The sequence below is a fragment of the Pholcus phalangioides genome, unplaced genomic scaffold (assembly GCF_987345545.1).
Source record: "Pholcus phalangioides strain wild (caught in Gottingen) unplaced genomic scaffold, Ppha-v1.0 ptg000003l_1, whole genome shotgun sequence".
In the NCBI taxonomy this organism is placed as follows: domain Eukaryota; kingdom Metazoa; phylum Arthropoda; class Arachnida; order Araneae; family Pholcidae; genus Pholcus; species Pholcus phalangioides.
The window spans coordinates 20,858,639-20,871,525 of NW_028301596.1; the positions used below are offsets into that span (position 1 = coordinate 20,858,639).

Sequence of the window (12,887 nt, forward strand, 5' to 3'; positions counted from 1 at the left end):
GATCAGTGAATGTGCCACGGGCCTACTTGAGTGATCTGAAAATATGCCACAGGTCGCTTAAATGCTCTGGAATTGTGCTTAAGTGATCTGTAAATGAGCCGCTCAGTTCACTTTTACAAAATTAGGTTTGAGGTTGCAGGCCACATCAAATAACCGGCTACATTTGCTCCGCGGACCAAGGGTTTACCATATATGACTTGGAGGGAGGGTCGCAATGAATTTCTTAAAAAGAAATTTTGAGTTCTCGGCCTTCAAATAGCACTGAAATACTGAAATTAACAGATATTGATTATAATAACACAGACACACATATAAAACGGTATTTTCTTTCAAAATTTTAATATTTTTTTAAATATTTTTTGCATTCAAAAAATAGATTTTATTGTCTGGGGGGGGGGGGCACAACTTACGTCTCTGATCCCACCAATATGCGTTAGGAAGTAGGGAGCAGAGCTGACAAAATTTTGCAGACAAGGGGGGGGGGGGGAAAGAGTCAAAAATGTCTAAAAATTTGCAGACATAATATTTGAACGCCCCCCCCCCAAAAAAAATTCAAGCAACAGACAAATTTCTAAGGGGAAGCAAGCATTTCTCTCAAGAAAAACAGTCCTAAATATACTGGGTTTTTTTCCGACTTTTCCGAAACATTTCATGTTGGAAGACACATTAGTATCAAATCAGAAAATTTTGTGTCATTCTCAAGACTATGATTTAGCAATCAAAGAAAATTTTACGTGCCAGTACCAATTTTACGGTCGCCGTGGTGACCTGGGATTAGTCAAGCCCAAGACAAACAGAAGAAAAAATATTTTATTTTCGTGCTTTCAACTATTTCACTCTTCGTGATTGTTTCGTATGAGATAAGAATTTAATATTGCACATGAACAAACAATAGAAAAATAAATATATATACATATTTTCTCAGTCTATATCTACAATATACGACCAAACTGACGGAGTTAAAGCTAATTAGTGTTGGGGTATCATTTTGGATAAGAAATCGAGGTTATCAAATGGCTTGATAAACTGCAAAAAAAATTTAGGCTCCAGATGGATTTCTTAGGAGCAAAACATTTTTTTCCGGATAACAACGGGGTCTGAAATATTTTTTCCCGAATTTTACGGGACTTACAACCCTTTATTACTTAACCGTAGATATATATCCCTTGTAAACAATCCTCTGGAGAATTTCTAACGAATCGGTAGATACTTCAACATGTGCCCCGAGTATCGGTGTGGACTTGATGTGCCGAGAGTGTCAGAATTAACGGTTTTTCGTGTTCTATTGGTGCCGCCATCTCTTTTGCATATTTTGAAATGAAAATGACAGATGCTTGAATTTTGGTGTTATGTTAGTGTATCGTGCCTAAAGTTTGCCTACTTTCTGCTGAGAGACTTTTTCAAATGTGAAACCGGCTTACATTCGCACCACAAAGTTGAAAAACCTTAGAAAAAAAATTTATAAAATAAATTTAATTATACTGGTTATTAGATATAAGCTTTTATACGACAACTAGAAGCTGAACGGAAAGATGTATTTCCAAATGAGGATATCTAAAATTCACAAAATAACGTAAAAGAATGGTTCCACCTTTTCCGTTTCACGTCTGTGGGTAGACAATTTTAAGCTAAATAGGTAACACTTGAAACCCGGGGGCCACATAAAATAAATTCAATTTTGTAACTTTTCAAGAAATATTCTTTGACTTGAACAGATGTGTGACAGTTTACATTTTGAAACTATTTTTTTCCCAACTAAACGTGATTTCTAAGACTTATGGTTGAAGAATTTGCTATTGGATCACAATAAGAGTGCAATATTGTATTTTTTGAGGTTAATTAAATCTATCTTTTGCTTTAGGCCTGCTAAAGCATTAATACCTACAAACCTAAACAGGTATTGGGTAATTTCAAACTGTAAATCAAGGGCGAGATCAACCTTTTGTGGGCGCGGTAGATAAAATACTCGCCTAAAATAGTACCAATGAATGTTTAGAGGTGTCGCGAGTTCGATACCCGGTACGTCTTTGTCAGAAACTTTTCTGACACAGGGGTACAACAGAAACGGCATGACCACAGAAAAAGATTGCTACCGCAAGAAGTCCCACGCAGAGGGTTAACGGGCCAACCTCTCAGTGAGTATAAAAAAGGCTGCCGTTCGGAATCGGCAATAAATTGCAGGTCCCGGTCTAATTAGCCCTCGTGTGCAGAAAATGATCGTGATGCGACGAAAATTATCAAATGAGATCAACCTTTATGAGTGGGCCACTTCATTGATTTGAAAACGTGTTACGGGCCAATTAATTAAATGATCTGTAAATATGCCACGGGTCACTCAAGGGATCTGTAACTATCCTGCAGGTCACTAAAGTGATCTAGGAATGTGCCGCGGGCCACTTGAGTGGTAAGACGATGTGGTGCAAATAGATGGTAGCACTAAAAAATATCCACCCGAAACACACTCCAATTTTAAATACACAAGCACACACTTCCGGCACATATCATTCGGTTAACTGCCCATGGCGACAGACCGGAGTTGTGTTGGATTTGTAAGAAAAAGAAAAGGGTCACTTGAGTGATCTGGGGCTGTGTCGTATGCGATTTAACTGATTTTTACGTGTGCCGCGGGCCGATTGAGTGATCTGGAACTGTTCCGCGGATCGGATCATTTAAGTCACCAGGAAGCACGGTTGGGTTTTTTGCCAGGACAGTGGCAAAAATTCGAAAAAACCCAGGTAAAAATGAAAAAAAAGGCAAAAATTAAAAGAAAAATTGAAAACAGTATTACATTATGGATGTTATGTGATTATCAACCGTTAGAACTACAATTTCGATGTGGATGAAGTTTTTCACTATTTATTTTTCTCCATATTTCTATTGATACAATTGTATTGTTGACGTCAATAATATTAATAGTATCAATTGCGGGAGCTTTACGTGCAAGTGGTGTGTATTTCGAGCAAACTGTTTGCGCATGGTTTTTAACAAGCTCATTTCCCTTAACAACAATAACGGAAAAATGCTACATGAAAGAAAAAAAACCTTTGCCTTTCATTCCTCAGTTGTCCTTTTGTGTGTAAAAATGTTCAAAGTTTATTACACAGTTCTTATATGAAGTGGCAAATTCAAATTTTGGTTGATTATATACTGACTTGAGCAATAGGAAAAATATTTATAATACAGTAGAATGCCGTTTTAACGAATACCGTTATAGCAAAAAATCGCGTTTTAACGAACACTTTTCTAATCCCTTATTTTACGTTTCTATAGGAGCAATACAAAAACCTGGAATTCCTTTATAACGAAATTTCGTTATAACGAAGTGATTTCTCCGGTCTCTTGGAGTTCGTTGTAATGGGATTAGACTGTACTACAAGAAAACTGGAATAAAAGGTTTATAATTGTGTGAATAAAGGTTTATAACTGGCTGTAATTGTTGCCTTCCATATGGCCAAATTTCCCACGTTTTGCCATATATTTTTATAATTCTTGTAAATAGTCTTTATATCATCTAATGTTAAAATAGCAAGCTATTATAATATTTGCTTACAATTTTAGTGATGCCAACCAAAAAAGAAAATGACAAAAATCTTAACATAAAGGTTAAAACTAAAATACTGTGGGAGTAGTCAATGATGGTATAATTAATTTAGCTATTACCTAACACTTTGAAATGCAACTTTGTGGCACTAACTTCACTGACTCTTATCAAAACTAATGAAATGAGAAGGAATTTTCTACACTCATTTCTGTGATACAACTCAACTCATGGTTGGATTTCATTAAGAAAAGACATGCGCTTTAAGAACTTCTTTACAAGTTATTTGCTTGGCAAAAATAGTTTTCATTCATATTTATCTCCAACCCTTCAACCCTTTCATCTAATTGAAAGGAAAACAGCTGATTCCGAAGGTAAAAAAAAATAGTTTGAAATATTTCACCTTTGTTGAGGTAAGTTAAAATATTCAGAACTAGTTTCATGAAAGTAAACCAGGGTTGTTGTTTTTTTTTAATCAATTTTAATGATTTTTTAAACAAAATATATATTTAAATGCATATATATTACTAACACACTATATTCATTTTAATCTATATTTTTTTAGAATATAAAATTGAAAAATTTTAATTTTTAAAAATAATTATTTAAAAAATATTTCCAAACTAATCATATACTTGTGAGACATATCAGAACATTTTATTAAGAAAATTACATTTCTTGAATAGATTTATCTTACGTGTATTGTATTGAATAATTTTATCCTGAATAATTATTCATTTGCTTCGTTAGAAACACTAGTTTTGATGGTTTTGCCTACTACTAATCTGTTTCTCTACCTGGAATGAACTACACCAAATATTGAAAAAATCTTTTCAGCACAGGCAGTCGATACTTTGACTATGGTTAGCAGGTTCAAAAACCGCATATCACTCTTCGTAATTACATTTTTACCAAAAACATTATAAAAACTATTCAGCACTCAAAATCAGACATAGTATTAACAATCTTAGGGTATAAAAAAACATTTTCGGCATGAAATGGTTCCAACTTCCCCAAAAATTTTAATGTAATTGCCGGGAACCTAGAGTCAGTTTTGTTTGATTAATTCAAGATCTTTATTTCTATCTTCTTTTGTGACATCAATTCTCCATATTAGAAATTAATGAGCTTAGAATAAATGGAGCAAAGTGTGCATCTATTTGGTTCAGTGGTTAGCACACTAGCCTGGAGAACGAAAGGCTTTATCAGTTGTCATGCCGCTGTGGTGGTCGAGTGGTTATAGTGACGGACTCGCGATGCGAGGATCCGGGTTCGAACCCTACAGTGGTGGTCGGCTGAAGTTGGTTTTCTGTGGTTCCCAACTTTAAGGCGCAAATGCGAGCCGATCTCCCCGTTAAAAAGTCTCGCCACAGAGAGCAACAGTCCTACAACGATAAATCATTCAATCATAACACTTCACTCATAGTTAGAAAAACTGGTGGCAGATGGCAGCACTACACATAACAAGCATTACAGAGAAACAAAAAACTTCACGTCAGGTTTCACTACACGTACACGCACATTCCCGCATGTACCGATTCATTGGGGGTTCCGCAGGGGGGGGGGGTTGCATGTGTGGTGTAGCAGTAGTAGGTAGGGCCTCCAAATAGTGGCTCGGGGATCCATGATGTTCTTAAGTCAGCCACCTCGTTGGGCAATTTGCCTGTTGTGGCGTTGTATTTGTATTAATATGATTGTTCATATCTATTTTTATATGCTGAATACGAAAACTTTTTATTGTTTGATGCTTCTTTTATATTCAATTGCAACTTTTTCCATGCTAGTTAGGAATATCCATTCAACTAGGGAGCAGTTGTTCTTTTGTACAAAATCAATAGTTTTGCCTATCTATTTCAGAATCACAATCACATCCTTGACATTTCTCTGTTTAAACCAATATTTACGATTTTACTGGAGATGTCGCTATCTATTTGAGATCAGTGGTCTCCACAAACTTTGGTAACAACTGACCAATTTTAACATAAGATTCAAGAGAATGACAATAAATGTTCCACTAAAGTGATGTAGAACTGCACTGCAGGTCACCCAAGTGATCTGAAAATGTGCCGCTTACTTAGCTCATTTTTTCAAAATTAGGTGTGAAATTGCGGGGCCACATCAAATGACTCAAAGGGCAACATTTGGCTCGTGGGTCAGAGGCTGAGCATGTATGGTGTAAATAGGTACTTCAGGACAGGTTTTTATACTGAACTCTATCAAACTTATTTTCCAACACATTCATTTACTGATATATATATTTGATCGTGAATATTACTTATAATTAATGCCATATATTTATGTTCCCAGAATACTTTTATGAGCTAAAACAGTGATTCCCAAAGAGGGCAATATCGCTCCTTAGTGGGTAGAAACTATGGGTTTAGTATAGGATCCTATGGGCTGACTTGAGTTCGGAGCGATGAGAATAAAAATTTTCTATTTAAAGAAGGGGACGATGGAACCAAAAGTTTGGGAACTTATGAGCTAGATCGCAGTTTCCCAAACTTTTTGTTCCATCGCCCAACTTTTTCAGGAATTCTTTTTTTCTCATCGCCCCCAACTCAAGCGAACCCATAAGACGCTATGTTATACCCGTAGCTTCTATTACCCCCATGGACCATTCCTTCACCCACCAGGGGCGATATTGTCCACTTTGGGAAACACTGAGCTGGATAAAAGTGATTCTGCATTTGAATTTAAAAAAATCATTTGAACATGACAATGGTTCAGGGGGAAGGATCTTTTTTAGTCTGTGAAGCGCTGAACCTCTAAATGTAATGAAATTTAGTTGACGCATATGAAACTATAGACAGGGAATACTTTTCTAAGAATCAAATATGGCAATATATAAAAAAAATCAATATTTCTCCCAGGCACTGACGAATTTTCCTTCATGCTATAGCTGGTTACATACAGCTGATAAGGATTTTATACAGTATGACTAATAATGATATGCCATAACGATGTGCCTAAATGATTATACAGAGAAAAATTGACAAAATATTGATAAGAAATTCTTTTTGCTGTGCAGTTGCGCAGGCAGAGAAAATAGATTATTAGGGAGTAAATTAATATTTTTGTCTTTTCATAACGACAGCTTCCTAATATAGTAGACTCTTGATTATTGAACACACTGCCCCCCCCCCCCGAATTAAACTATTGTGAAAAATTAAAGGGTAATTGACAAAATCTGATATACCTGAAAAGTACTCAACAAAGGTTTTTTTCACTTAAATTTTTACTCATGTTAGTATGTTATATTCATACTTATATTTAAATGTCAAATGTCTATAATAACATTTGAGAAATGGCACTGATAATATGTTCCAATTATCCGATAATTTTGATTATCCTAGTTCCGTGAATGTAGAGCAATCATGAGTCTACTATAGAATATTCATTGAATAGTTATGGATAAAGATAAATAAGAAATTCCCAGAAACACAAAAAGTACATATGGGCTCAAACTGGCTGAAAGTCAAAAAGCTACACTAGGCTTTCCAAAGTTATACTAAAATGAGGAATACCTACTGTTCTTCTTACACATTACAGTCAATATATTCTCATTTCATCTCACACACACACAGTCATATTATTAAATAATTTACACTTTAATAAATCACTAACCTATACACATAATAATTACTCACATATTATTGTTATCTCAATGCATCACAGGTTATCTTCAATTAGCATTTTCAAGACACTTCAAATATATTGTGATGTCTATTTTATCAATCAATAATAACAATGAGTAAATAATAGCAAAAACTACCAAAAAAAGTACTTGAATATTTGGTATTTTCCACCTGCAGATACTTTTGTAATAAGTTTTTTTATAATTTTTTTCACACCAAATTAAACCAATCTGAATGGCTTCTCAAATTTCCATACCTAAGCTCTCATCCAAACTCAGGCTGTTATTGAACTAAAGATTAGTGCAGCTCAGGCATCATGGTTAGATATGGAAATATTCAATGAAAATTGCTAATATCAATCACTTCATATTCTCATTTGTTTTCCAACACAAATGAACTCTCTCTCTCTCTCTACACTTATATTACATTAACTCACTCAATGGCACTAAATTTATGATTGATTTTTCTTGCCATTTTTACGATTATCTCTTTTATAAAAATAAAGAAATGTTATACAAGTTCAACATACATGAAGCTAATTAACATTCATCCAACTATAATTTTTTGGAAAATGTACATAATATGTGCTGAGTATTATTCTGAACTTAAGTTACTTTTGACACGTGGCATCTGCGAAATTGACAGGATGTCGTCTCATACTTTTTAACTCAAGACAATTTCATACTTTTTCAACTCAAGAATTACATGCTTAAAAAAAACTCGAGGGTTTCATATCAGAGATGCCAATGACGCGCTATAGCGCCTCAAATACTCGGAATTTCGGAAAAGGGCGCATAAAAATTTGGTTCACGCATCCTCCGTGACGCGTTCTTTCCTAGTTCCAAGAAGAAAAAAAGCCTCCCCAACTTTTTTTTCCGTCTATCATGATCGTGCGACTCTGAAAAAGTGGTTTTACTACTTTGTATACTGTACACTGTATTGATATATACACGGGTTATTAAAGTAAATAGATGAGTACCTAGTTGCTCCTCTGAATTGAGGGCCCTGTACAGAAGTTTCAAATTTTGGCATTTTTCTTCCCTCCGATTGCATACCGGAAATTACGGTATTTTCACGGTTATCTACCGGCAGTCAAAGACAGCGTCTGTATGGCGTAAATTCGCCTTGTTCCTACAAGATTGCAAATGAGCATTTTTTGAAAAATCGTAAAGGATTTGGAATGCCTGTTCAAATTGTAATACATTTTCCGAGAGATCGTTCAGGGGGAAAAAGCAGAATCTGCAAAACTCTACCTTGAATATCCAGTTTTGTCATCTAGCTGCTATGCGGTAGTGACCGTTTCGCGTGTGTTCACAGAGACGGTTTTTTGGAGGGGCACAAAGGGATCTAATTCTTCACAGAAAGTTTGGGACACTAAGGCTGGGATTACACTGTAAAAGTTTCGTAAAAGTGCTTTTATAAAATTTGAAAAATACAACCTATAAGCTGATCGATTACATTCCAGCAAATGGAACCGATCAGTTTATTGGTTGTATTTTTCGTTTTATAAAAAGACTTTTACAAAACTTTTGTGTAATTCTAGTCTAGCACTCAAAAACAATTTTTATTAACAAATAGTATAAGAATGTGGTTTTTTTCCAATATTTCAATTTTCTTCAATAATATTTTTAACTTTTGATTTTCTTGTGGGAGTATGCCCCCCTCCAAGATTTTGCTTTTGATGAAAATCCAGGTTTGGAACCCGCGATTGCACAGTGGTAATTGGCTAAAAATATGATTTTATAAGGTTTTCCAATTTTGAGTTGGCTATTCTTTTGAAAAAAAAACTCTGGTTGCCAAGGCGATCACACAGACTTGCAACACAAATATGTATACATTAAATTTCAAATCCATGAATTACCAATTTGAGGATGAATGCAGGGTCGCAACTGGGGGGGGTCTAGTGCCCCGAGTTCTGGACTAGAAAGGGGTGCCAAATTCACAATTTATATAACTGCTTTTTCTACATTACACAGGGTGCCAAAATGCCAGCTTGCCCCATTTGAGATAGTACCTAGTTGCGGCCCTAGATAGATGACACCACCTACTGCACACAAAACACGCCAAATGCTGGGCACACACACACGTAAGCATACTGTTCAGTTTTACCAACACAAATCTGGCATAGCTCCCATATTCAGGTATGAAAATATATGGCGGTTTGATGGTGTCAGATCAGAGTGGTGGACCATCATGGAGGGAAAATAAAATCATTCTACCAGGAAATTGCTTCGCAAGAATTTATATGAATAGGGAATCAGAAGATGAGTATCTGAGAGAGTGTGTACTGAGAGAGAGAGAGAATCTCATTTGCTTTTTAAATTTAATCAGAAGATATTGAAAGAAATAAGATTTTTTTTTTTATCGAAATGTAAAATCAATCCGAAGGGAGTTTATAGATTGATTTATTAGTAAATATATAAATGTGTGCCTCTAAATTCCAATTACAGTGAATCCTACTTATAACGTTTTTCAAAAAACGTTGTAAGCAGGAAAACACTTTAAACAGGAAATCTTAATAATTACTTAGAGTTGGGACTGTGAAAATAAGTTGTACTAAAATGGTCTAAATGGGAACGTTATAAGCAGGATCAACATCTGTTTTAGATTTATTACATTTGTTAAATTCCATATGTTCCCAATTCTCTGTTTAATGGGCTTTTCGCAAGCTTTCCTTCTAGTAGACAATGAAAGTAAATGTTCCTCTTTTTTTGGATAGAACATGTTTTTAGAAATGAATTTATTTATTTGATTCACAGAGATACTTCCTTCTCCTACCCAGAACATGACCCGCTGATATGTCTCAATGAAGAGATATAAGCAGGTGATCAAATACCTAGGGCATGCTGGAAAAAAAAATCAGAGATAGAAGTGGAATTATAGGAGGGGGGGGGGGACGATACTTTTTTTCATGATAATTTTTTTTGAGAGGTACCCACTTTTTTTTTACTCAAAAAAAGCCCAGATTTTTCAAATAAAAATTTCATATTCTAAATCTATTTCGCATTCTTTAAATTCAACTCTAGAATTTTACAGTTTTTCAACTCGCTAATTTCACATTTTAAAAAAAAGGGAAAGGATTTCATATTCAAAATCAAGAATTTCACATTCTCCAGAATTTCATGTTTTTGTAATTAAAGACTTTTATATGCAAAAACTCAAGAATTTTATATTTAAACACAAGAATTTCATGTTAAACTCAAGAATTTCAGGTCTTTTTAACTCAGGATTATCATGTTTTTGTAATTTAAAAATTTCATATTATTTAACTCAAGAATTTCATGGGTTTTTTTAACTCTAGAATTTCACATTCAAAACTTTCACATTTAAACTTGAGAATTTCATATTATTTAACTCAGGAATTTCATGTCTTTTTTTTTTAACCCAAGATTTCATATTCTTTAAACGCAAGAATTTTATATTCTAAATCAAGAATTACATACTCTTTCAACTCAAGGATTTCATGTTCTTTAAACACAAAAACTTTGGGTCTTTTTAACTTAGGATAACATGTTTTTTTGTAATATTCAAGTACTTCATAATATTCTTTTAACTCAAGACCTTCATAACTTCATTTTTACATGAGGATATTACACTGGTTCAAGTTGACATTATTCAATTATAAGAACTAATAAAGATTTTTAAAATATCACGATTCTTCACTTTTCCATCAATTGTTTTTAATCCAATCGTCTTTTTAATCGTTTTTCTTCGGGATGAAAATTTCTTTTCGTCGATTTAATCACACTTCTTACGAAATTGAAATAAATGTGTTTAATTTAATTATAATATTCTCGCAGGAATGTTTGATCATTTAAAAAGTAAAGACTATTTCCACCGAGAGACATGAAGAATGGCGATGTCTACCAAGTAAATAAATATCCCACTGTATAACGAGCAACAAATGGCACTTGCCCCGCGCGCCCCTCTCCCACTCCGTTGACCGCATCCACGGCGTGAGCGGTTGCTACGCCCACGAACCGTGAATACGATCACCATTGTTGTGGACAAACATCAATACATGTAAACATTCTCTGAGAATGGTTTATTGCCATTCTTTCAACAAACTGCCCAAATTTACGTGACTTACGAAAAAAAAAAAAAAGAGAAAAAAATGTAAACAGAGTAATGAAATAGACATACATACAGAGTCAGTGACAATGAGGAATCGTGACACCGGCTAGAAAATCAAAACTTACTGACTATCGTAGACTTGAATAATCTGTGAATCCCGAGCGCGGGAAAGCGCTCAATAGCCCCGAAATTGGTCTATCTCGGGAATATCTGGGGAGGCATACCGATCAGCGGCCATCTTGAAAGCTCAGCTTGTCATTAAATCGCGAACCGCGACAGATTTTTAGGGTTCAATCACCTCGATTTTTCTCCTTTTCACTCAGTCAATCACACAACACTGATTCTTTGACGAAATGATTCCGTGATTTCGATATTAAAAAAAAATTGTCATCAAGTAAAAAAAAAATTAAGGAATCCCGGGAGAGTAACTGACATAGCGGTACACACACACCACAACAGCCAATCCGTTACCACCGGATATTCTTATCGATTACTACGCAAACAATCGATTCAGGAAGATAAAAATACAGTTTGTTTAAGGATGAGCATTCTAATTAATTTGGCAACATTTAATACGTTTAAAATCCGAACGAATAGAGACTGCGTGAAATATTTGCAGCTGTCTTGAGTTCTTGTTTTTTTTAATGAATATTCTCTATGCGTATCTCGAGCATGAGTTAGAGCCGTCAGTTACTCGGCGGAATGAGAGGCCTCTTAGGTCGAAATATTCTGTAAGAATTTAATTAATGTACAGTATCACCCAAGAAATATTAAAAATTAATTACTGAAATACAATTAACGTTTGTCCGAGCAACAAAAACAATGCTCTAAAAACGACGGAAACAATTGTCATATTAATAAAAGGTGCAGAAACAATACGCAGCTCGTACATTTTTAGAAATTCGCGATGTTTTCTCATAAAGGAGAAGAAAAAAAATTCATAGTGGCTGGAGGCTTTTGATAATGTCTTCTAAAATGATTGTGTTCACTTGAAAAACATTTTTAAACGTTTTAAAATTTTTAAATTCCAAACTATGCTGAAGAAGGAAAAAAATATGCTGCACCATTAAAACACATTTTCACCTAAAATTATACACAGATAATGCTGCTCTATTTTATTTATTCTGAAGATTCTACATCCAGAACCATCAAAATATTTTTTACACCTACATAATTAAAGATTTGTAGGCACTGAGGAGACGTCAGTGACCAAAGAAATACTGCAAGTATAAAATATTTTTATGATTTGTGAACTAATTATCTCGGATACATGCATAATCAACATTAATTGTATAAATTAAGTAAAGCAAACTTTTAGAAGAATTTTATTAGCTTTGAAGCCCTTATTTTAGCTTTTTTAGTTTTATAGAGATATTAACCCATACCTGAAATGGATTCAGCCCTTTATTCCAGATAAGAGAAGATTACACTGTACAAAGCTAAATACTGTATATGCTATTTGTATTTTGCAATTCAAACAAAAAGAACTTGGTATAAAATGTATCTTTTGATTTGGTATATAATACTTTCAATAGTTTCAAAAAATTAATTTTTTTCTTCTTTCATTTCCAATAAGTGTCTATTGAAAAGTTTATTTATCAATGAAAAGTTATGTAGCACACCATTTTGAGAGTAAA

General features: G+C 34.3%; 1 protein-coding gene across 4 annotated transcripts in view; it reads right to left on the reverse strand.

The window, feature by feature from the left end:
* Nucleotides 1-11,721, reverse strand: part of LOC149088252 (poly [ADP-ribose] polymerase tankyrase-like) — a 129,054-nt gene extending 117,333 nt beyond the window's left edge. For 3 of the 4 annotated variants that reach the window (XM_089245976.1, XM_089245969.1, XM_089245961.1), the window contains exon 1: nucleotides 11,376-11,721. Coding sequence is in view for 1 of the 4 variants with exons in the window: in XM_089245943.1 (XP_089102069.1) it covers nucleotides 10,840-10,847 (8 nt within the window). In the remaining 3 variants the exon portion in view is untranslated. Of the gene's footprint in view, nucleotides 1-10,839; nucleotides 10,856-11,375 lie in introns of those variants that run through there. The other variant, XM_089245943.1, reaches the window with a different exon arrangement.
* Nucleotides 11,722-12,887: the final 1,166 nt, after the last annotated feature.